Consider the following 21,880-nt stretch of genomic DNA (forward strand, 5'->3'; position numbering starts at 1 on the left):
TCTAGTTGGGGGTACATGGGCTTCTCATTGGAGTGGCTTCTCTTATTGCAGAGCACAGGCTCTAGGCACATGGGCTTCAGTAGCTGTGGCACGTGGGCTCAGTAGCTGCCGATTGCTGACTCCAGGGCAGGTGGTGTCAGTAGTTGCTTTACGGGGCTCATTGGTTGTGACTTGCAGGCCTTAAAGCATTCAGGCTTCAGTAGCTGTGGTGCATGGGCTCAGCAGTTGTGGCGCATGAGCTTTAGTTGCTGCGTGGTATATGGAATCTTCCCGGACCAGGGATTGGATCTGTGTTCCCTGCATTGGCAGGCAGATTCTTATCCACTGTGCCACCAGGGAAGTCCCCATATTTCTTTACTGTTCTGATTTGCAATTCCCTGACTGCTTGTGAGGTTATATTTGTTAGCTGTTTGACTTCATATCCTGTGTCAATTGTTTTGCTAAGTTTGTAGTAGCTGAGAGATTTGCCTTATGCACCACTGTTGTGGTGTATACCACTGTTGTAGGGAATGTAATTGAATGAGGGTCCATCGCTGTGAGTTGAATCATTCATTTTCAGAGTTTGTTTTGAGACTACTCCTTCCACAGGCTGCTTTCCATTATTGATCAAGTGTGGCATGGATACTGAAGCAGATCTTGTGTCTGAAAGACATGGGACTTATTTATTTACAGATTTTGGCTCAGAGACTTCTAGATGGCTCTGTCAAACCTTGCTTAGATTGTGCAGTGTTTTAATGTCTTTCTATTCAGGCTTCTGTCCTTTTCTCCTTCACTTGGGGGTTGAAACTGCATTGAGGTCTGACAGCTCTCCCAGCCTTCCTTGCCTCCCTTCCTATTTTCTTTTATACAAGTATTTCCCATAATAAGATAATATCATGTTTAATACTTTCTTGGTATCCTCAGCTTGGAAGGACTGGACTAAGACAGTTAAATACATTGCATTACATCCATCCTTTATGGATGGGAGGTGATGCAATGTATATTTTGCTCTAAGATCTTTTGTTAAATAGTCTTTTGATTTTCATCTAACAAATTGTATCTGTGCATTTCTTTATGGTTTGTTCTTTATCTTTTCTTTAAGATATTCTAACACAAATAATAAAAATATATATTTTATATATTCTTAGTATTTTTAGCTTCATTTTTTACATCTAGGGCTAAAAACCGCTGGAATTGATTTTTGTATTTGGTGTGAGCTAGGGTCTAATTTTATCTTCCATAGAGAGATCCATTTGTCCCAGGATCATTTTTTGAGCAGTTTCTCCTTTCCCTATAAATTATCATTCTAACACTTTTATGCTAGGTTCAGATCTACATGTTTGTTTGTGAAATATTTATTCTGTTCCATTCATCTATCTGTTTAATCTCACATCACAATCTACTTTTTAAATGACAGTATTTATTGTCATTGTTCAGGTGCTAAGTCATGCCTGAATGTTTACAACCACATGGACTGTAGCACGCCAAGTTCTTATGTTTTGCACCATCTCCTGGAGTTTGCTCAAGTTTGTGTTCATTGAGTTGGTGATGCTATCTAACCATCTCATCCTCTGTCGTCCCCTTCTCCCTTGTTTTTAGTCTTTCCCAGCATCAGGGTCTTTTCCATTGAGTTGGCTTTTTACATCAGGTGGCCAAAGTGTTAGAGCTTCAGTAGCAGTCCTTCCAATGAATATTCAGGGTTGAGGGTTAATGAATGTGTTCTGGTGTCTTATTACAGTTTGTCAACCTGGCCAGAGAGGTAAGTTGGGGGCAGACTTGGTAAAGTTGGATGAGGAAGACACGAAGTTCTCAGGCATGGAGCCACATCTTAACTCAAAATCCAGGTTTTTCATTAAGTTGCCCTGGTAGGCTGCAGATTGTAAGCTCCTGAAGGCAGAGGATTAATCTTAACTATCTCTAAGTTGCCTAGAACACTTTACTCACTGTTTGGAACATATGCCTATAATATCTTAAACCTGTCCTGGCTCCCAAAGCATAGAACAAATTATAACTCCGCCTTTGTCCTTGAGAAGCTCACAGTCTTTGAGGATAAAGATAATGTAAACAGACAATAAGAAAAAAGATGAAAGCTCTTACATAGGAACATAAACGGCTCTTAAAACACATAGGATCATGCCTTTTAACGTAATGGAAGACTTTATGGAGGATATTAAATTTTTATTTACCTTAAAGGAATTTGCCAGATTAAGAAGCAGAGGAAAGTTATCCAGAGAGAGGGAACAGCAGGTGCAGTTGGTGAAAGATATGGTAAATTTGGAGCACAATAAAACTTCAATGTGGTTAGGGGTCAAGATGTATTTGGAAGAGTGCTGGGAGGTGAGGATGAAGAAGTGAGCTGGGAAAAGTTTTGTATGCCATCTTTTGAAGGATCCAGTATATATTTTTGTTTGTTTGTTTTGTGATGTTTTAAACAGGGGTGTGACATGATCAGTTGGATTGAATGAACTTGAATTGTTTAGAGTGTTCTTTGGTCCAGCTGTCCCCTATCAAGTGAGAAAAAATTAGACTTTTCTGTATTTTAGGGTCATGGGATACAATGAGCCTTCTCGGTCAGTCAGCTCTCATTATGTTATATCAACAGGACTGAGGAGGATAAACCTTTGGAAAGTGAGACAACTTGTTTGTTAAGGACTCCATTATCTTTCACATATTTTTAACTTTTTTTTGATAAGAGAAATAGTAATCTAATTCATAAAATAATAATCCTCTTTTCCTTATTGCAGACTTCTCTTTTCTTAGCACCATAATAGTGGATGATAGAGATCAAGCTGAATAAACACCTGCATATTTGTATGCATGCCACACACAGTCACATATGTATTATACGTGCACATATATGTACATATATATGCACATATGTACAGATGTGTAAAAATGCAATCTGTATGTGTTTATATATGTGTGTATATTTAAATGTATGTGTATGTCTATACTCCAGTCATTATAATGAATATTTTGAATAGCGGTTGTAATAACTTCTGTTTAGATATACTAATAAGTGAAGATAGTTTATATACCATTAAAATATTATTGAGGAAAGTAGTGCTAGAGGATAAAGTCTTATCTAGTACTTAAAACAACTTCAGTTTGCTAAAACGACAAGCAACACCTTTATATTTCATATCAGATTAGATCTTTTTAAAATACGTTTGAAGATCTCTCCTCTTAAGCTAAATTTAGCCCAGGACCCAATTTTTTAATTGTTGCTATTGAAGATCTGTAAAAATCCATTAAAATTTTAGGAAATACATGTAAGACCTTCTAATATTACTCTTCTTCCACTCAAACTTTTTTCTTTTTTCTTTTTTAGCTTAGCTTCTTCTTAAGTCATAGGTTCTAATGAGAATGACAAAATATGTTAGTTACGCTTGCTAAAAATTACATTTATTTAGACATAATACTGAAGCAACTTAGCAGCAGCAGTAGCAGCAGCAAGCCAGGTAAGTTGCAAACAAATACTTGGAAAGGTAAAATCTCCTGACTGACTATAAATTATTTGAAACCTAGAATGCTTCATATAACAATCTGTAGAACATGACTACACTCAGTAGAAGATTTTTAGCTCTAAATACCTTTATTATTAAGAAACAAGGCTAAAAATACACAAAATTTATATTTTTCTTGAGAATTTTAAAGAAGGAACTAAATAAAAAGTTAAAACTTAGGGAGTAAGTGATGATCAAAATTTAATTTAATGAAGGAGAAAACCAACAGAGAATTGAAAGACTTAATATAATTCCTAAAGCCAGTTCTTTGAAAAGACCAATAAAATTGTTGAATCTACCCTTATTTGTAGTAAAGAAAAGACTTACAGTATTAGGAATAACAAGGAAGCTTAAGCAAAAATATGAGCAAGATTAAAATTATTATTAAAAGTTAATGCAATTCTTTTGACACAGATTTAAAACTTAGAGGAACTGGATGATTAAGGAAATACAAATGATCAAAATTGAAGAAAGAAACAAAAAAAACTTGAACAGACAGATTATTACTGTAAAGATAGTTCAGTGTGTATTACTTAAAAAGACACTATCAGTAGATAATTGCATAGCTGGATTGTATTTCACCTTTAATGGCATAACTTCCTATATTATTTAAACTATACCAAATTATAGACAAAAATGAAAAACTCTTCATTTTCTTAAGTGAGAAGAGTATTTGTATCAAAATCTGAAAAGTTATATAAAAAAGAAGACTAGTTAATCATACTTAGAAATATAGATATTTAAATAAAATACTATTAAATAAAGTATTAATAGAATTCAGCATAGTATGAAAAGATGATCAAGCAAGATTCATGAATAGAAATATGAGTGCATCAAAATAAACAATCTATAAATATGATATATTAATAAATTGTATATTGACAATGAAGAAAACCATGTAACAAGGTCAGTAGATGCTAAAAGAGTCTTACATAAATTTAGCAGTGATTTGTAATAAAAATTCAAAGTAAGAATAGAACAAAACTTCATTTTAAAAAACTTCATAACTTTTTTTAACCAAACATTCCAAAGTAAGCATTATTTTAAATGGTAAAATTTAATTGTTTGTCTTAAAAAAAGAACATTACATGTTTCTGAAAAAAAATGTTCACCTAAAAAACCCCCAAGAGATTCTAACAAAAGCAGAGAGCAAAACTCTGCCAGAATTGATAAAGGAATATAAGATGGCTGAATAGTAGATAAGCGTATAAAAATAATTAGCTCTTCTCTATGTTAGCAGCAACAATCTCGAAATGGAAATAAAAAGCTCTTCAATTCACACTAGTAGAAAATGATAAAATACTTAAGCATAAATTTAATAGGAAATTTACAGAACATGTATATAGAAGATCAGAAAATCTTATTGAAAGATCTAAAACAAGAACTGAAATAATCGAAAGATCATGATTTTTAATAAGAGGTAGCATCCTAAGAGGGTCTTCCCAGATGGTGCTAGTGGTGAGGAACCCCGCCGACAGTGCAGGAGACAGAAGAGCTGTGGGTTCGATCCCTGGGCTGGGAAGATCCCTTGGAGGAGTGAGTGCATGGCAACCCACTCCACTGTCCTTGCCTGGAGACTCCCACAGACAGATGAACCTGGTGGGCTCTGGTGCATAGGTCACACAGAGTCAGACACGACTGCAGCGAGTGAGTAGCACCAGCAGCATCCTAAGATGCAAATTGCACTCAAACTTATGTGTATATTTAATGAAATTGCAAATACATCTGAATAAGATTATTTTCAGGATTTTACTAAAGTATATTTCATGTGGGAGGAAATACCAAAAGGAGTTTAGAGTCCACGCTTTATAGACAAATTACCTTAGTTTGAATCCTGACTCTGTTGTTTTTTGGCTGTGTTATCTTTGGAATGACATTTACCTTTACTAACTTTGAATTTTCTCATATTTTTAAGGGGGATAGGATTGTGATGAGCATTAAAAAAGTTAATACTCATAAAGGACTTAAAATAGTACCTGATACCTAGTAAACATTCAATATACATTAGCTGTTATTAGCATTCTTACTTACATTGTTATTATTGTTAATACTGTTATATAGGAGACTGAGCAAAAAGAGACCACAATTTATGAAGAAGGATTGTGCTTTGTCACGTATTAAATCTTACTTAAAGCTATTAAAAAACCTAAACACCAAAAACTCAGCAGAATATTATTATAGAAATAGAAGGAACCATAGTCCTGAAGTAGATCTTTGTAAATGTGAGATGATTATAGATGATATGTAAATTAATTGGAAACATTTATTTAATAAATCATGTTTACTATAATAGTAAAAGAAAATAAGACTGGATTCTTATCTCATACCTTGTATAAACATAATAGCTATTGTAGGTGATGATTTGAGGAAAAGGGTACTCTCAGATCTTGCTGGGGAAACTGTAACTTTGGAAGTATAACATTTAGATGTTGTTTTGTAAAGGATTCTGGCAATAGCCTCTCTTAAAAAGAAAGAAGACATACCTATGGCCAAGCTATCCTACTCATGAGAATATATCTTATAGAAATAAAATCACAAAATCTCAATGATTTATGTACAACGGTTTTATCAGAGTTTTTTTTTTTTTGTATCAAAAGCCAGGAAAGGTCATAGAACACTTGATAGAACTATATAATTTGAAATACAAAATCTTACACTTCCAGTCCAGTCTAGTCCAGACTGCAAAAAAATTTGGACAAGTGAATTCGAGCTGCTTTCCTTGAAAGCAGCTTATGTCCATCTATTTTCTTATAGAATTCTGATGTTGACTCATGAAGAAGGTTACTGTAGTGTTGATTGCTAAAGTATTTATTTGTCTAACTAGGTGTTCTTCATTTAGTAGTATCTTAGTTAATTAGCAGAAAAATGTGGGGGCTTAAAAATAGTCTTGTTTATTTGTACTGCTAAAAACATATGATAGTGGCAATTGCAAATCAAATACTACAGAATCATCCTAAAAGTGTGAAAACATTTCTTGGAAAAGAGGAGGTAAAGAATTGACCTTCCCTAGGCCCCCCTTGATTATTTTATATTGAGGAGATAATAAGATGAATAAAACTATCATAGCACAGTATAGCATGGGTAGATACCCTGGAGAAGGAAATGACAACCTGCTCCAGTGTTCTTGCCTGAGAAATCCCATGGACAGAAGGGCCTGGAAGACTATATAGTCCATAGGGTCGTGAGAGAATGGGACATAGCGACTAAGCAACAACAAAATGTTAAATAAAATTAAACAGGCATCTTCAAAGTGGTAGCATTTGGAAAGTATCTAGATCTAATCTGGTGTCACTCTTAAGAACATGGTGTCATTCTTAAGAACCTTGAACTTTAAGTTTCAAAATATGTGACCGTGTACATAGCAACCTCAACAAAAGTACACTTGGTGAAGACATACAAAGTTAGGACTTGAACATAGGACTTCCAATTCTCAGTCCAGTTCTTTTCCCCTGCATTACCCCTTGTACATTTTTATGATAATATGAATAAAGGCTATATTTTCAGACTCATTAAAATTTGCTTTTCCTTTAGTAGGAGAGTGGGGTATAGTATTACATCAGGTGAACATTTTATTCAAGGCCAAATGGAAATGAATGATGTATACAAATCATTGGTAAACACCTCATTCTAAAACTGTACATCACCAATGTTTGAGTGTGATTTATGGACCAAGCTCTTTGTATTAAATTACTTCAAATTTTTGAACCTGTTAAGGGAAGGTACTATTATCCCCTTGTACAGATGGAGAACTGAAGGCCAGAAGAGACTTGCCCAAAGCTACTTATCTAGTTATTAATGGAAACAGCTGGAAAATAGGTCACTGTGTTCTGTGATCAATGTTGCTATTCATATTTTCTATTTTGTTTTAAGCTTTGTTTTAGAATTAAAAATATTCCACTTAGATTGGCACATTTCATCTCTTTTATTTATATTTATTGAATTTCTTTGTACATGCCATATTTCTAATTCTCATACTGAGCGCTTTTATAAAAGATGGGCTATATTTGCACCCAGGTTATGGTTAGGGGAATTAAATTACAAAGCTGTTAAGTAACTGAGATTTCACAATAGTTTATAGACCAGGGTTCAAATCCTGAGTCCCATGCCATCCAGTTGAGTATTCCAGCTTTGTTCTTTATTGAACCGTCACCTCTAGCACGGTTTACATGACATCCCAACTGCTTTCTAAATGGGCACCACAAACATCATTCAGATTTCAGCTCACCAGTGACCTGGGGGCAAGGATGCTTCATTTCTTCATGGCATTTTCCAAGAATGTAGCCAGCCTGGAAATTCTCCCAAGTATGAGTATAAGTTTCACACTGAGAAATCCCATTCTGTCTAAGCCAGACCAAAGAAGGTGACTGACTCACCAGGCATCATTCCAGGCAGGCCTGGGCATCCCAGGGATGCAGGCATGGCTTACTGGCAGAGTGCTGAGCATCCCAGGCACAGGGCAGAGTTCACTGTCATAGGAGCTTAAAATTTGATACTGTTCTGAAAATAAAAAGGAAACAGTAGCTTGTATTATAATTGAAATAGATTAACTTGATACTGAGAAAGCATGTAAGCAGTTCCTTCCTTAAATCTTAATGCCTTTATTTCCTTTTCTAATGCATTTACTCCTTTCCCTGGACTAGCTCCAAGTCAGGATTTGAGGAGTGGTACTCAAAGAAAGTGCTATTTCTGGTCTTTTTTGGAGGAATTTGATGATATTCCATTCAGTCTGACTGTGAAAAGCTTGAGCTCACTTGAGGATCTTCCGATTTCTTTCTCTAGTGTTATACTTCAGCCTGTTCATGTAGGAAAGAAGGAAGATATTTTTCAGTTTCCTTCTCCCTCCTATTTCCTTGGCTTGTTGAAAGGATGAGTATTACAGGCTCCTGTGAGAGATATTTGGCTGAAACAATCTCTCATATATTGTCTTAAGAAAATTATTGTAATAAATTGCATTTGTATTCTTTGGACATTCAAATTCACCAGGGATATTTGCTAAAGTGTCAACTATGGTTCCTTTTCTATCATTTCCTATCTTCCCCTTCATTTTTCTTGTCTTTATGCTGTCACTATCTTCCTGCTTTGTCCTATTGATATCTGCTTCTTCTGACAATTATTATTTTCCCCATTTTCTTTCTTTCCCTGTACACCTTTCTTCATTTTCTTTTTCTTATATATACCTCTTTGTAGCTTAATATTTGGTTACCTTCCCTTCCTCCATTCACTCCTCTTTCCTTCCTTCATGCCACAAATCTTTGTTAAATTTTTGCACTGGGCTAGGATTTTGCACCCTCCAAATCTATAATTGTGTTACAATCATACCATCAAGATAACTACTGATATCTCTAAATTTTAAAAATTATAAATTTTATCTGATTTAACTAAAACTGTATTGAATTCAAATTTGGAAAAAAAAATAAGCTCCAATAATTTTGGCAACCCCTGGCTTTTTCAGATTGTGTTAGAAAATGTGCCTCCTTTACAAAAGCCTACACTCAATTTATTCATATATGAAAAAGTACTCATTTTTTTCCTCTAAAAGATTTAATTTTCTAAAAGGGAATGGAATACGGGTAAGGGAAAGATGGTACAGTAGAGAAGAAATACACCTGTGAGTTTTACCAATTGCTCTAGATCAAGGGCTGAGGATGTGCCGCGTAGAACAGCTTAGGCAAGGCTTCAAGGTTGAGGTGTTCCTGGGTGTGCTCCTTCAGCAAGACTGACTTAAAACAGGGGTGTGGAATTTAGCTGCAATCCTTGTAATTTGGATGGAATCATAGGTATGTGGTCTGGTTCATAAGTTGAACCAAAAAAATTTGGTCCAGTAGAAAGAAATGAAGCGCTTGTTTTCCTGGGTCTTCTAACTATGGAAGGTCCTGCTCACTGCAGTGCTATATGGGTCTCAGTGGTCTCCTCCAGTGCCCGAGTAGCCAGCTCCCCTGGGTCCTGCTGTATCTTTTCTTACATGTCAGTGTTTTTTTTTAACCACATTAAAAAAAAAATCATGTTTGGTCCTGTTAGGTCAAGAGTATTGACAACAGCAGTTCCTTGGAGGCAGTGGCTGGCATGATTTCAGCCTACAGGAGCTGCAAGCTAGTTCATAATATAAATGACTACTTATGAATTTACCAGCTATAAATTTATAGTTTTGTATATGAAGTTTTATTTAACTTTCATGTGGTAGATAACAGAAACAATAAAAGTAAACATTTTGGCAGTTTAAATATAGATAATGTTAGTGTCAGATCAAGGAGAACAGATGAACTACTTTTGGGTTGTGAAAGAAAAAAGACTTGAGGAGTATTTTTAAGAGAGAAGAAGGTAGTAACGAAAGAAAAGAGAAATTATATGGGGATGAAAAAAGAAAAGGCAAAGACCTTGTTTTGAGCTAAAGTCAGAATTGTTGTTGGTTAGTTGCTAACTCGTGTTCAACTCTTTTGCAGCCCTGGACTGTAGTCTGCCAGGCTCCTCTGTCCATGGGATTTCCCAGGCAAGAATACTGAAGTGGATTACCATTTTCTTCTTTAGGGGATCTTCCCAATTCGGGATTGAATTTGTGTCTCTTGTATTGGCAAGCAGATTCTTTACCACTGAGCACCTGAATACTATTCACCTGACTCTTCTCATTCTCAAGCCTCAGGGCAAACTTCATCTATTCCGGAAAGCCGTCTAGCATTTTCTACCTACTTTATAATACTTCTGTATTCAGAAGAATTAATTTGCCAATTAACTGTGTATTGTTTAAGCTTGAAAAGGTTAATTGATTCTTTGGGATGTTTTCTAGCTTTCTTCAGAATTATGGCTTATCTTCTGAGTTAGGCTTACAATGCCAGCAATTTGAACACAATTTCTTATAAATTCTAATCTTTTAGAATGTCTAGCATGGTTGTTGCTGCAGAAAATCTGATGAACTGAAGAAAGGACACATGTGGCAGGGAGGTGGCAGGAGAGGCAGAGTAGATGGGGAGAGGACAGAAGGATGAGGTGGGAGGATGGATGAGGAAGAGAGCTGTGTTGTTTCAGGGGGGAGTAGGTGAGAGAAGTATGGAAAGGAGATGCCTTGTACTCATGGTCACCCACTGAGTATGCTTAGATACTGCAGGGAGATGTAAATGATATTCTTTTTGTTTCCTTATTAGGAGGTTTATTCATCTTCGGGGATTTCCTTTTAAAAGAGTGGATTTAGATTGGAAGGAAGTACATGTTAGCATGTTAATAGCACTGGGTTTTTGTAATGGTCAGTGGATGGCACACCTTTACATATCATAGATTTGCATATGCTTTATATTTTCCAGTTCTTATTTAATGATCATAAATAGCAATTGGAAAATTAAAGAAAAACTTATTTATGAAATTTCAGCAATTTTTTGACCGATTGACATGCATTTGAAATAGCTGAGATGCGGTGTTCACAGTTTCTGCTGTGGTTAAAATGGAAGTCTGATATATAATTACATTTGAAGGAAAATGTGCCTTTTAAATTCAGATCTGACACAGTGACAATTCTAACTTTCTATTTTTTTCTTTTTTCCTAACTTTCTATTTTTGATAATAGGACATCTCCAAGTTTTCAGAGAAAGACAACATAGTTCTTGGAGAAGGTGGAATCACACTGAGTGGAGGTCAGCGAGCAAGAATTTCTTTAGCAAGGTAAATATCTGCTTATTGGTCCAGCAAGCATTTGTTGTATAAATGAGTGTAAAACATTATAGATAGTTCTCTGTTTCTTTGTATCCTCTTTCTGTAACTGAAAAAGTACCCAGGATCTTATAACTAGCGGGTTAAGACTAACCTTTCAGAACTATAGATAGTGATATAGTATTTATATCTGGTAAAGCTCATGGCTTTTGAAAAATGCATACCCTTTTGTTAGCGTGCATATGTTTGTTTGCCTTATGATTCCCTACAAATGGAAAACCCTAATATTCTGCCTAGCACAGGGAAGAGAAGATGCATAGTTTTATTTAGTCCTTCAGACAGTTCCCTGCTCAACATATCCCCAAATGTACACACCTGCTCCAGGCTTCTGGTTTTGTTTCTTGGTGTCAGTTCAGTTCAGTTCAGTTGCTCAGCTGTGTCCGACTCTTTGCGACCCCACGAACCACAGCACACCAGGCCTCCCTGTCCATCACCAACTCCCGGAGTCCACCCAAACCCACGTCCATTGAGTCTGTGATGTCATCCAACCATTTCATCCTCTGTCATCCCCTTCTCCTCCTGCCCTCAATGTTTCCCAAGATCAGGGTCTTTTCAAATGAGTCAGCTCTTTGCATGAGGTGGCCAAAGTACTGGAGTTTCAGCTTCAACATCAGTCCTTCCAATGAACACCCAGGACTGATCTTTAGAATAGACTGGTTGGATCTCCTAGCAGTCCAAGGGACTCTCAAGAGTCCTCTCCAACACCACAGTTCAAAAGCATCAATTCTTTGGTGCTCAGCTTTCTTTATAGTCCAACTCTCACATCCCTACATGACCACTGGAAAAACCATAGCCTTGATTAGATGCACCTTTGTTGACAAAGTAATGTCTCTGCTTTTGAATATGCTATCTAGGTTGGTCATAACTTTCCTTCCAAGGAGTAAGCGTCTTTTAATTTCATGGCTGCAGTCACCATCTGCAGTGATTTTGGAGCCCAGAAAAATAAAGTCTGACACTGTTTCCACTGTTTCCCCATCTTAGATAAACATAAATTTTCAAAATTTTCAATATAACTAATTAATCTCACAACAGAAATAGCAGGGCAGATGATGTACTTAAGCTTAAAGTGTGTAATCTTCAAAGAAAAATAAATGGGACAAGCATATCTAATATTGTGCAGGGTATGGTGGTCTCTTAGTAGAGACATTTTCGGTCTAAGCATTTTGAGCTGTCAAAGAGAAGTGTGTGTGTGTGTATTTATATATCTATCTATCTATATATATATATGTTAATTTGTGGTTAAAATGTAACATTCAGTTTAAAAAATATTGATGTAGAATATTAAATGTTCCTCCAGGTTTATTTGAATAAAATTCTTCTTACTGTGTTGCTGAAGTTATTAACAAGAAATCACTATGACTTATTGATATTTTGGCCTCTCTCCCCCTCATTTTCTCATGTTTCCGAAAGCTGGGACAGGAAACTCACTCACTGAGCACCTACAATTGCCTAGTACTATTCTGGGTGGGGTGTGCGTGAGTACATGTGTAATTTTATTTAATCCGCATATTACTCTGCCAAAAAAGAATTGTTCTCTCCACTTTTTATGAAAGAGATCATTAGGTAATTGAGGTGGTTAGATCTTAACTTGCCAAAAGCCACACTGCGAAATGGTAGAGTTACAGTTTGAATCAGGTCATCTTGACTTTACATTAAACCATGACTCGACTTTGGGATTACAATGTCAAGTAATAAATCAGTGATGTGTAGTTGCAATGATGTGTCCAACTCTTTTGCAACCCCGTGGACTGTAGCCCACCAGACTCTTCTGTCCATGGGATTCTCCATGTAGGAATGCTGGAGAGAGTTGCCATTTACTCCTCCAGGGGATCTTTCCCATCCAGGGGTTGAACCAGTGTCTCCTGCATTGGCAGGTAGATTCTTTACTGACTGAGCCACCAGGCAAGCCCAATATATCTATGTAGCCCATATATAGATATGAGTGATTCATAGACAAAATAATGGCTTCTAAGTAAAGGAAAGTTGATTAATCTGTGAGCCAAAGTAAGACTGTGTTAAACATTTCATTTCAAATTTAGGAAAACATGCTATACGGCTTCAAACTTTAGCATAGAATTGAGTCTGTATTTACCAGTTGAAGATTCAGTTTTATTATAAAATACAGTTTGCAGCATTAAAGAAAATAGTTGTTTATTGCTCTTCTGATCTGAATGTGTCATGTATTGACCAGTTTTGGATGATGCGTATGTTATTTCTAACCTCTTAAGAAACTCTGGTCATAAATGGGGCTTCCCTGGTGGCTCAGCAGATAAAGAATCTGCTTGCAATGCAGGAGACTCAGGACACCTGTGTTTGATCCCTGGGTTGGGAATATTCCCTGGAGAAGGAAATGGCAACCCACTCCAGTATTCTTGCCTGGAGAATCCCATGGACAGAGAAGCCTGGCAGGCTGAGGTCCATGGGGGTCACAAAGAGTTGGGCACGACTGAAGTGGCTGAACACCTGGTTATAAATGTGAAGGAGAGAGAGAGAAGAATTGAGTATGGGAAGAAAGCTCTTGAGGGTACATTTTGTTGGGGGTCTTTTGTCTAGTTCCTGAATGTTGTTTTCAAAAGTAATTTGCATTGCAAATGACCTTCTAGATTTTGCTTTGACTTTTTGCCATTTCTGTTTTTAATTATTTTATTTCTCTTAGTTACCTGCTGACTAAACATAGTTTCTTTTTTTGAGAATTATATGTAAACACTGAATTGTATGTGGTTGGTATAGGTATAGGATTACTCACAACCACAGTTGAGAAATTTAGACGTTATGAAGAAATTACCTCATTTCCATTCATATGGGACCATATCTTCATTTTATTACTGCCCTAAGATGAACTTAATGAAGATTTTACTTGCTCATAAAATTTTATTTTTTAAGTTAGAATATAAAATAATGTGGGTATACATTGTTATTATAAATTTTGCATCCTGCACTTTTGTGGAACTTTTATGAGTATGGTCCATAAATTAGGACTATAAGGAGCAAAGAGCAATATCAATCATACTGTTGTCACGGTACTGCTATCGGTTTATTGGTAACAGTCAGCAGTGAAAAAAATAAAAAAAAATAATTTCACTTACGTGCTGAGATTTAGTTGCTGTCTCTGACACTTTACAGGATTGAAACATTCTCTTTTCTTTGTTTCCCCACCAAAATGCAAGATTGCTGAGAACAGGGCTTGTGCAATTGTTACCATTGTATTCCCAGCATATAGCATAGTGCTTGCTGTAAATAGGTACTATTGTTGAAAGGTTTTCTTTCTTCCTTTTTCTTTTTTAAGGCAATATTTAAAATTGTATGTATGGTGTGATTTAGTTTGTAACTTTTGCAAGTGTATGTCACTTAACACTTAGCAAAACGATCTCAGAAGTTTTTGGAGTATTGTGCAAAATTATAAAAATCCTATGTGACTTATCTTTTTAAATTTACTTAAAATCATCTACACCAAATGAAATGGTAAATATTGAAGGAATCTAATTTCATTTTCATTTTCTGTTTTAGAGCAGTATACAAAGATGCTGATTTGTACCTGTTAGACTCCCCTTTTGGATATCTAGATGTTTTAACAGAGAAAGAAATATTTGAAAGGTATGTTCTTGAATAATTTATAATACTCATTCTAAGAGACAAGAAAGAATGACTATACCTCCATAGGCTACATATTATTCCTTGAGAAATAAGGTCCACCACTGTGACTCAGTGTGGCATTATGTAATTTAGCTGCTTAAGTCTGATCTTCCCTCCATGGTCAAGATCACTTCACTTCTCTGTCCACCGTATGCTGAACCAATTTTTCCCATTGCTGGTACTTTAACTGTCACTGTCTATGGAGTTTTGATAGTATTACTGTCTTGTGACATAGCTTATATTATTTTAATTGATTGTTATACTCAAATTTTTTATTTACTTTTTTGTGTGTTTTACTCCTTAAATAGTAAACGTCTTAAGGAACCAAGAAATTGAATGTTTTGATGTTTTAATATAGGTGAATGCTCTAAGTATTCGTCTACCTCAATCCCTCCTTCAGAACCTCTTTCTTAGTCGCACAGAGCTTGGGGTGTACATTTTCTTGGAGCTCCCATTAGGGCTCAATGTATGTGAAGTTTCTAAGAGAAGCAGTTGGTTATATGACTTGATTTTAAGGTATCAAAATGATTTTATAGACTATGAAGTAGTTTAAAATAATCAGTAAGGATGTAGATGTATGTATGTATTAAATTACCACATTATTCCTAGAAGCACCTTTCCTAGAATTTGGTTATATTTAATACCTGTGATACTATTTTTACAATCCTGTAATTATAAATACCTTCTTACCAATATGGAGAAGGAAACGGCAATCCACTCCAGCACTCTTGCCTAGAAAATCACAAGGACAGAGGGGCCTGATAGGCTACAGTCCATGGGGTCGCAAAGAGTTGGACACGACTGGGTGACTTCACTTCACTTTCTTACCAATATAAACTTTACTGGTTGTATTAGTATGTTAAAGTGTAGTCTAGAATTATGGCTCTTTCTATAAAATATATAATGTTTTAATGCCTAAAAGAAATTTGTCTTCCTTAGATGGTTCTAGTCAGGATTTAATTCTACACAAGAGGGAAATTTTGTTGGAGGAAGTTGAGATTTCTTATATAATTCTCCGGTTATTGTTGTTTTTTTAACAAGCAAATTAGTCTTAAGGTTTTTAAAATTAACTTTTTATTGGCATATAGTTACTTTCTGATGTGTTAGGTCCTGCTCTACAGTATAAACTTTGAGGACTAAATTAGTGGTCAACTTAAAATATAAAAGAAAATGAGCAGAAAATTTAGAGAACAAGAAAGTTCTGACATTTTAGAAGACATGTAGAAATATAGCCTCTAAGGAATCTTAAAGGTCATCTGATTCTCTCATTTTCTAGATGAATCAACCACAGCCCAAAGGGTAACTAGTTTGCTCAAAGTCAAATGTTTATTTAATGTCAGGTATTTAATTTCATTTTAGGTCCATTAACACTCGACTTTGTGGTGTAGCATACTATAATAATTAAATAACACAGTATTTCATGACATAATTAATCAAGAAGTACCAACTTAATTACTATTGAATATTTACTTTTAGAATTATTTAAGTGTAATAATAACATTTTATAATAGAAGTTATATATAGGAGTACATTAATAAAGTATTAAAATATAATACATATACTATTATAATAAAATGTTTATAAAATTAATGTTTATATATTTTTATATTCTTAAAGCTGTGTCTGTAAATTGATGGCTAACAAAACTAGGATTTTGGTCACTTCTAAAATGGAGCACTTAAAGAAAGCTGACAAAATATTAATTTTACACGAAGGTAGCATCTATTTCTATGGGACATTTTCTGAATTACAAAATCAGCGGCCTGACTTCAGCTCGAAGCTCATGGGATGTGACACTTTCGATCAGTTTACTGCAGAACGAAGAAATTCAATCATAACCGAGACTTTACGGCGTTTCTCATTAGAAGGAGATACTTCTGTGTCCTGGAATGAAACAAAAAAGCCTTCTTTTAAACAGACTGGAGAGTTTGGTGAAAAAAGGAAGAACTCCATTCTCAATTCAATCAACTCTATAAGGAAATTTTCAGTTGTACAAAAGCCTTCATTACAAATGAATGGTATCGATGGAGCTTCTGATGAGCCTTTAGAGAGAAGACTATCCTTAGTTCCCCATTCTGAACCTGGAGAGGGGATCCTGCCTCGGAGCAATGCAGTCAACAGTGGCCCCACACTTCTGGGAGGGAGGAGGCAGTCAGTTCTGAACCTTATGACCTGCTCCTCAGTGAACCAAGGTCAGAGCATTCATCGAAAGACAGCGACATCCACACGAAAAATGTCACTGGCTCCTCAGGCAAGCTTAGCCGAAATAGATATATATTCAAGACGGTTATCTCAAGATACTGGCTTGGAAATAAGTGAAGAAATTAATGAAGAAGATTTAAGGGTGTGTATAAATTATCAGTGTGGTGTTTGGTTTTTTCTTTTGGCCACAGAGTGGAATGAAATACAGAGTAAAGAGCAAAAGTTACTTAAATTTGAGTTTAGGATGAGGTTTATTTTTAAGATTCCCGAAGTCCAAAGTATGTATATTATGTAAGCAACTTCAAAATGTAGAAGAATCAACCATTTCCTTTTGGGATTTCCTTTTGTCTCTTACCATAAGATGTAAGTCAAAGCAAGGGCTATTATTGGTTCCTTTTCTAAGCAGTAATAATCATTATCAATTAGAAAAATCATGAATTATTATAAATCTGTTTCATTACCCCCTTAAAACCTCTGTAGGAAGAGGTGGAGTGAAAATAAATACATAAACAAATAGTAGCTTCAGTTATTGAGAGCCTAAAAAATGTTTCTGTATGCAGGTAGCCTCTCTAAGGCATATATACATCTAGTCTCTCAGCAGCACTAATTTTCTGGTTTATACATCAGTCTTGCCTGAACTTAGTTAAACCTGAGCTTTTTCATCTTTTAAATTGGCTTTATACATAGGATTTCTGGGCAGGTTTCTTTTAAAGAAGGTTTGTGAAATTCAACATATACTACTGCCAACTTTCAGGTAGAAAGTATTTTATATTAAGTTCTAAAGAATAAAATGCTTTCTTTCTTAAAATAGGAAGCAGTAGGAAAGAGGAAGTTTTCATTTTCTAGTTTTACTAGAGAAGTTTCTTCAGTGCCTTGGATGAAATAGTGTTATAGTCAATTGATATGTTTAATAGCTTAGGTCAATTAAGAGTAGTGTGAACTTTGGCAAGTCGCATGTCATTTAATGTCTCAGGGCCAAAGTTTTCTTCTTTGTTAAATGAGGGAACAGAATAGGTGATCTCTCAAGTACCTACTTTGTGTTTCTATAATTTTGAAAAAGGTTTCCTGAAAGATAATTTATCTATATGGTTGTAATTATCAATCTGAATGAATTTCTCAAACTGGATTCTATAAATTGAATGGTAAAGATGATCACTTTGACTGATAATAGTATTTGTTGATCGCTTCTAGTGCCATGAACATAGAATAGAAGGGACCTGTCATTAGTCTCATTTACAGATAAGAAAACTAAATTTTAGGAAAGTTTAGCTGCCTGAATTCAAGCACCTCCTAGGAGGGTAATGGTAGAGTCCAGTATCAAAACCAGGTTTATTTGACTTTAGAAATCTTTATACCTAACCAGTGTGCCATATTCTGATTTCATAGGGTTCTTTTCTCCGAGGTTCTAGCACTTCTTCTGTGAATTTTGTTGGCAATAAAAAAACTATCCTTTCTGTTTGAAATATCTGGAATTTCTCTCTTCAAATTATTGAATTATAGCTCTCAAATAACAGATGAAGACTGAGGGTTAGATTTATATAACTTAAGTCATAGTTCGGAAAGAGAATCCTAGCTACTACGAAATGTAAAAGCATCAGGCAGGCTTCAGGTCTATTGTAAGACCACTAGAGCTGGCAAAATTCCAAACTGTAATCCATGGACCCCGCCCCCCACAAAGGAAAGAGTTAAGTCAGGGGGATTCTGGGAAGCTTCAATTCACTAGTACCATTTATTGATAAAATATGTGACACTGTTAAGCATTAAAATAGTAAAATTGTCCTAAAACAATACAGTTGTATTGTCAGTGATACTATGTTCACAGTTTAAAGAATTGCAGTGTTTCTTATTTTTGCAGAAAGCTATCTTGCTCCAGTTTTACTGGCTGTGAAGTAACATAGCATGTGTCATTCATAATGGTTTATATTCATTGAAATTCACTTAGTTTTAGATAGTAATATTTCTTTATTTCCTCACATTCAAAATAAGACCACAATTGTTGTTTGAAATTATATTGTCTCATTATAATAACCAGGATTTTTTTTTTTTAACAGGATTGCTTTTTTGATGATGTGGAGAACATACCAGCAGTGACTACCTGGAACACATACCTTCGATATGTTACTGTCCACAAGAGCTTAATGTTTGTGCTAATTTGGTGCTTAGTTGTGTTTCTGGTTGAGGTAAGAATTTTCTGTTATAACATATTAATGTGATTTAAAGTTAATTGGGAATAGTTTGGGAGGATATATATATGTACACACATGTATACTTATGTATACTTGTATGTGTGCATGCGTGCTAAGTTGATTTAATTGTGCCTGACTTTTTGCAACCCTATGGACTGTAGCCCGCCAGGCTTCTCTGTCCATGGGTTTCCCAGGCAAGACTACTGGAGTGGGTTGCCATTTCCTTCTCCATACATATACATAAATATGTGTATATGTATATATGTAATTTTATATTATAAAATTATTTTGTTACTTCATACATAGTATATAAAATATACTTAAGCATGTATTTTCTATATGAAGAGTTTTTAATGGAGTGATTCAAAACCTCAAAGTAGGATATTCTGTATGAATTGAAATTAACAAAGAAAATTATTTGTACTAAATTTTAAACTCATTTGATTCTAATATTATTAAATATGCTGATGATGAATCACCACCTTTAAAATACTACTTCCTCACAAAATTAAATAAATATGTATTAGTGGCTTTGCAACCATTTTAAACAAGCCTTTCAAAGATTCAGATCACCCATTTGCTTCAGAATTTTTTTGTTTTCACGCCACCGTTGTGATCTCTTTACCGTGCCCCTGGAAAAGAGATACATCAAATCACCAGGTTAAAATAAAAGAGGGGGTAGTACATCCCCAGTTCAGCACCAGGTAAGAGGTTTCTGAATCTAGTTGATAGATGAGGTTTTTCTCTAGGTCAGGAGGAGCTACTTAAATGTTAAAAGAGGCTTGGCAGAGAATGTCTACGGGTAAAGTGGCTTTGAGGCAGGATGGAGAATACCCTTTGATTGTCTAAAGGAGGCAATTGTAACTCAAAACCAGCCAATGGCTTTCCATAAGGAAATCTGGGATCAGTTTCACTAAAACTTATTTAATAACATAAGTTGAAGATACAGATTTCTTTTTTTCCTGTAAACATTTTCTGCTTTTTTAATGTGGGTTGTTGGTTAAAGTAAAACAAGCAAGTGAACACTATGTGGGTACTGGAAAACACATCTGGATTGGATTCAGCCTTGTATGACCACACTAGGTAAATCTCAGAGGATACTGCTGGATGTCTCCCACTGTAGAGCCTGAGTCCAACATAAAGACCCAGGTTGCCTTCAGGGGAGATATGACCTGGGTGAAGTATTGCCTCTCCTGAGTGCATATAGTTCTATGCATACACAAAACCCAAGCTTAAAACTCCGTCATTGTCTTCTTGTTTAGTCACTTAAGTCGTGTCCAACTCTTTTGCCACCCCACGGACTGGAGCCCGCCAGGCTTCACTGTCTATGGGATTTCCCAGGCAAGTATACTAGAGTGGGTTGTCATCTCCTCCTTGAAGGGATCTTTTTGACTCCGGGATTGAACCCACATCTCCTGCATTGGCAGGCAGAATCTTTACCACTGAGCCACCAGAGAAGTTCCTGTTGCCTTATTAGGTTGTTTCTAACCTCAATTAAGAAGTCTACATAAAATGTTATCACCCTTCCCTGACCAAGTAGTGGAAAATATCTAAAGGTATATACCCAAAGTTTTATATACCACTTTACTTATCAGCCCTGGGATTTCTTTGGAAGGAATGATGCTAAAGCTGAAACTCCAGTACTTTGGCCACCTCATGCGAAGAGTTGACTCATTGGAAAAGACTGATGCTGGGAGGGATTGGGGGCAGGAGGAGAAGGGGATGACAGAGGATGAGATGGCTGGATGGCATCACTGACTTGATGGACGTGAGTCTGAGTGAACTCCGGGAGTTGGTGATGGACAGGGAGGCCTGGCGTGCTGTGATTCATGGGGTTGCAAAGAGTCAGACACGACTGAGAGACTGAACTGAACTTACCTATAAAGTGTTGGTTTCCATTTGATCTTTGAGTTTTGATGATATCTTTTGCTCTCCTATTATTTTTACATTAATAAAACAAATGGAGGCTGGATGTGAGGTATAGTACAGCAGAGTGCCACCTCTGGAATCAAACTGACCTGGCTGTGAATTTTAATTCTGTGTTCTTAACACTATTAACACCGAACAAGTTAGATAACCTCTCTTGAGCCTCAGTTTCCTCATCTATAAAATGGAGGTTGTAATAGTACCCACTTCATAGGTCATTTCTGTGAGTGAAGAGATGATTATAAAGCACTTACTGTAGGGCTTGGCACATAGTGAGACATGTTAGTTGCTATTCTGACTAATATCCTTAACGTCTATCATCATTATGAAGCTCAAGCTAATTTGAAGCGAACAAGTCCACAGCAGAGATATAGTGAAATTTTCAATAATTCCTTTTATACTTTAATGAAAATATGGGGATGAGTAACTTGACCCTCTTACATGAGTAACAAATTTCATTGAAATGTATTTTTAATTTACCTCATTAATCTCTGCCAGTTATGCCAAATGACCACCATTAATGTGAATGAAACTCATTCCTGTGTCACATTTAATCTCAAACTAGCCCTTTGTTAATAATTTGAACCTTTTCATTGAAGATCAACATTGCTTGAATGTCTTTAGTTTTATGAGAAAAAATGGTTCTGTGAATGTGGTAGTGATTTATATTCACTTACAAGACCCTTGCCCATGCAAAGCTATAGAGCTGAACTTATACACCTTTCAAAACAGTGTATAGTCAATTAATTAGTG

At 35.7% G+C, this 21,880-nt stretch overlaps 1 protein-coding gene across 1 annotated transcript in view; it reads left to right on the forward strand.

Annotated features, from left to right (window-relative positions):
• Positions 1 to 21,880, forward strand: part of CFTR (cystic fibrosis transmembrane conductance regulator) — a 181,167-nt gene that overhangs the window by 85,703 nt on the left and 73,584 nt on the right. The window contains exons 13-16 of the mRNA XM_013963305.2: positions 11,038 to 11,132; positions 14,688 to 14,774; positions 16,431 to 17,157; positions 19,067 to 19,195. Coding sequence (XP_013818759.2) covers positions 11,038 to 11,132; positions 14,688 to 14,774; positions 16,431 to 17,157; positions 19,067 to 19,195 — 1,038 coding nt within the window. The remainder of the gene's footprint in view (positions 1 to 11,037; positions 11,133 to 14,687; positions 14,775 to 16,430; positions 17,158 to 19,066; positions 19,196 to 21,880) is intronic.

The sequence above is a fragment of the Capra hircus genome, chromosome 4 (assembly GCF_001704415.2).
Source record: "Capra hircus breed San Clemente chromosome 4, ASM170441v1, whole genome shotgun sequence".
In the NCBI taxonomy this organism is placed as follows: Eukaryota; Metazoa; Chordata; class Mammalia; order Artiodactyla; family Bovidae; genus Capra; species Capra hircus.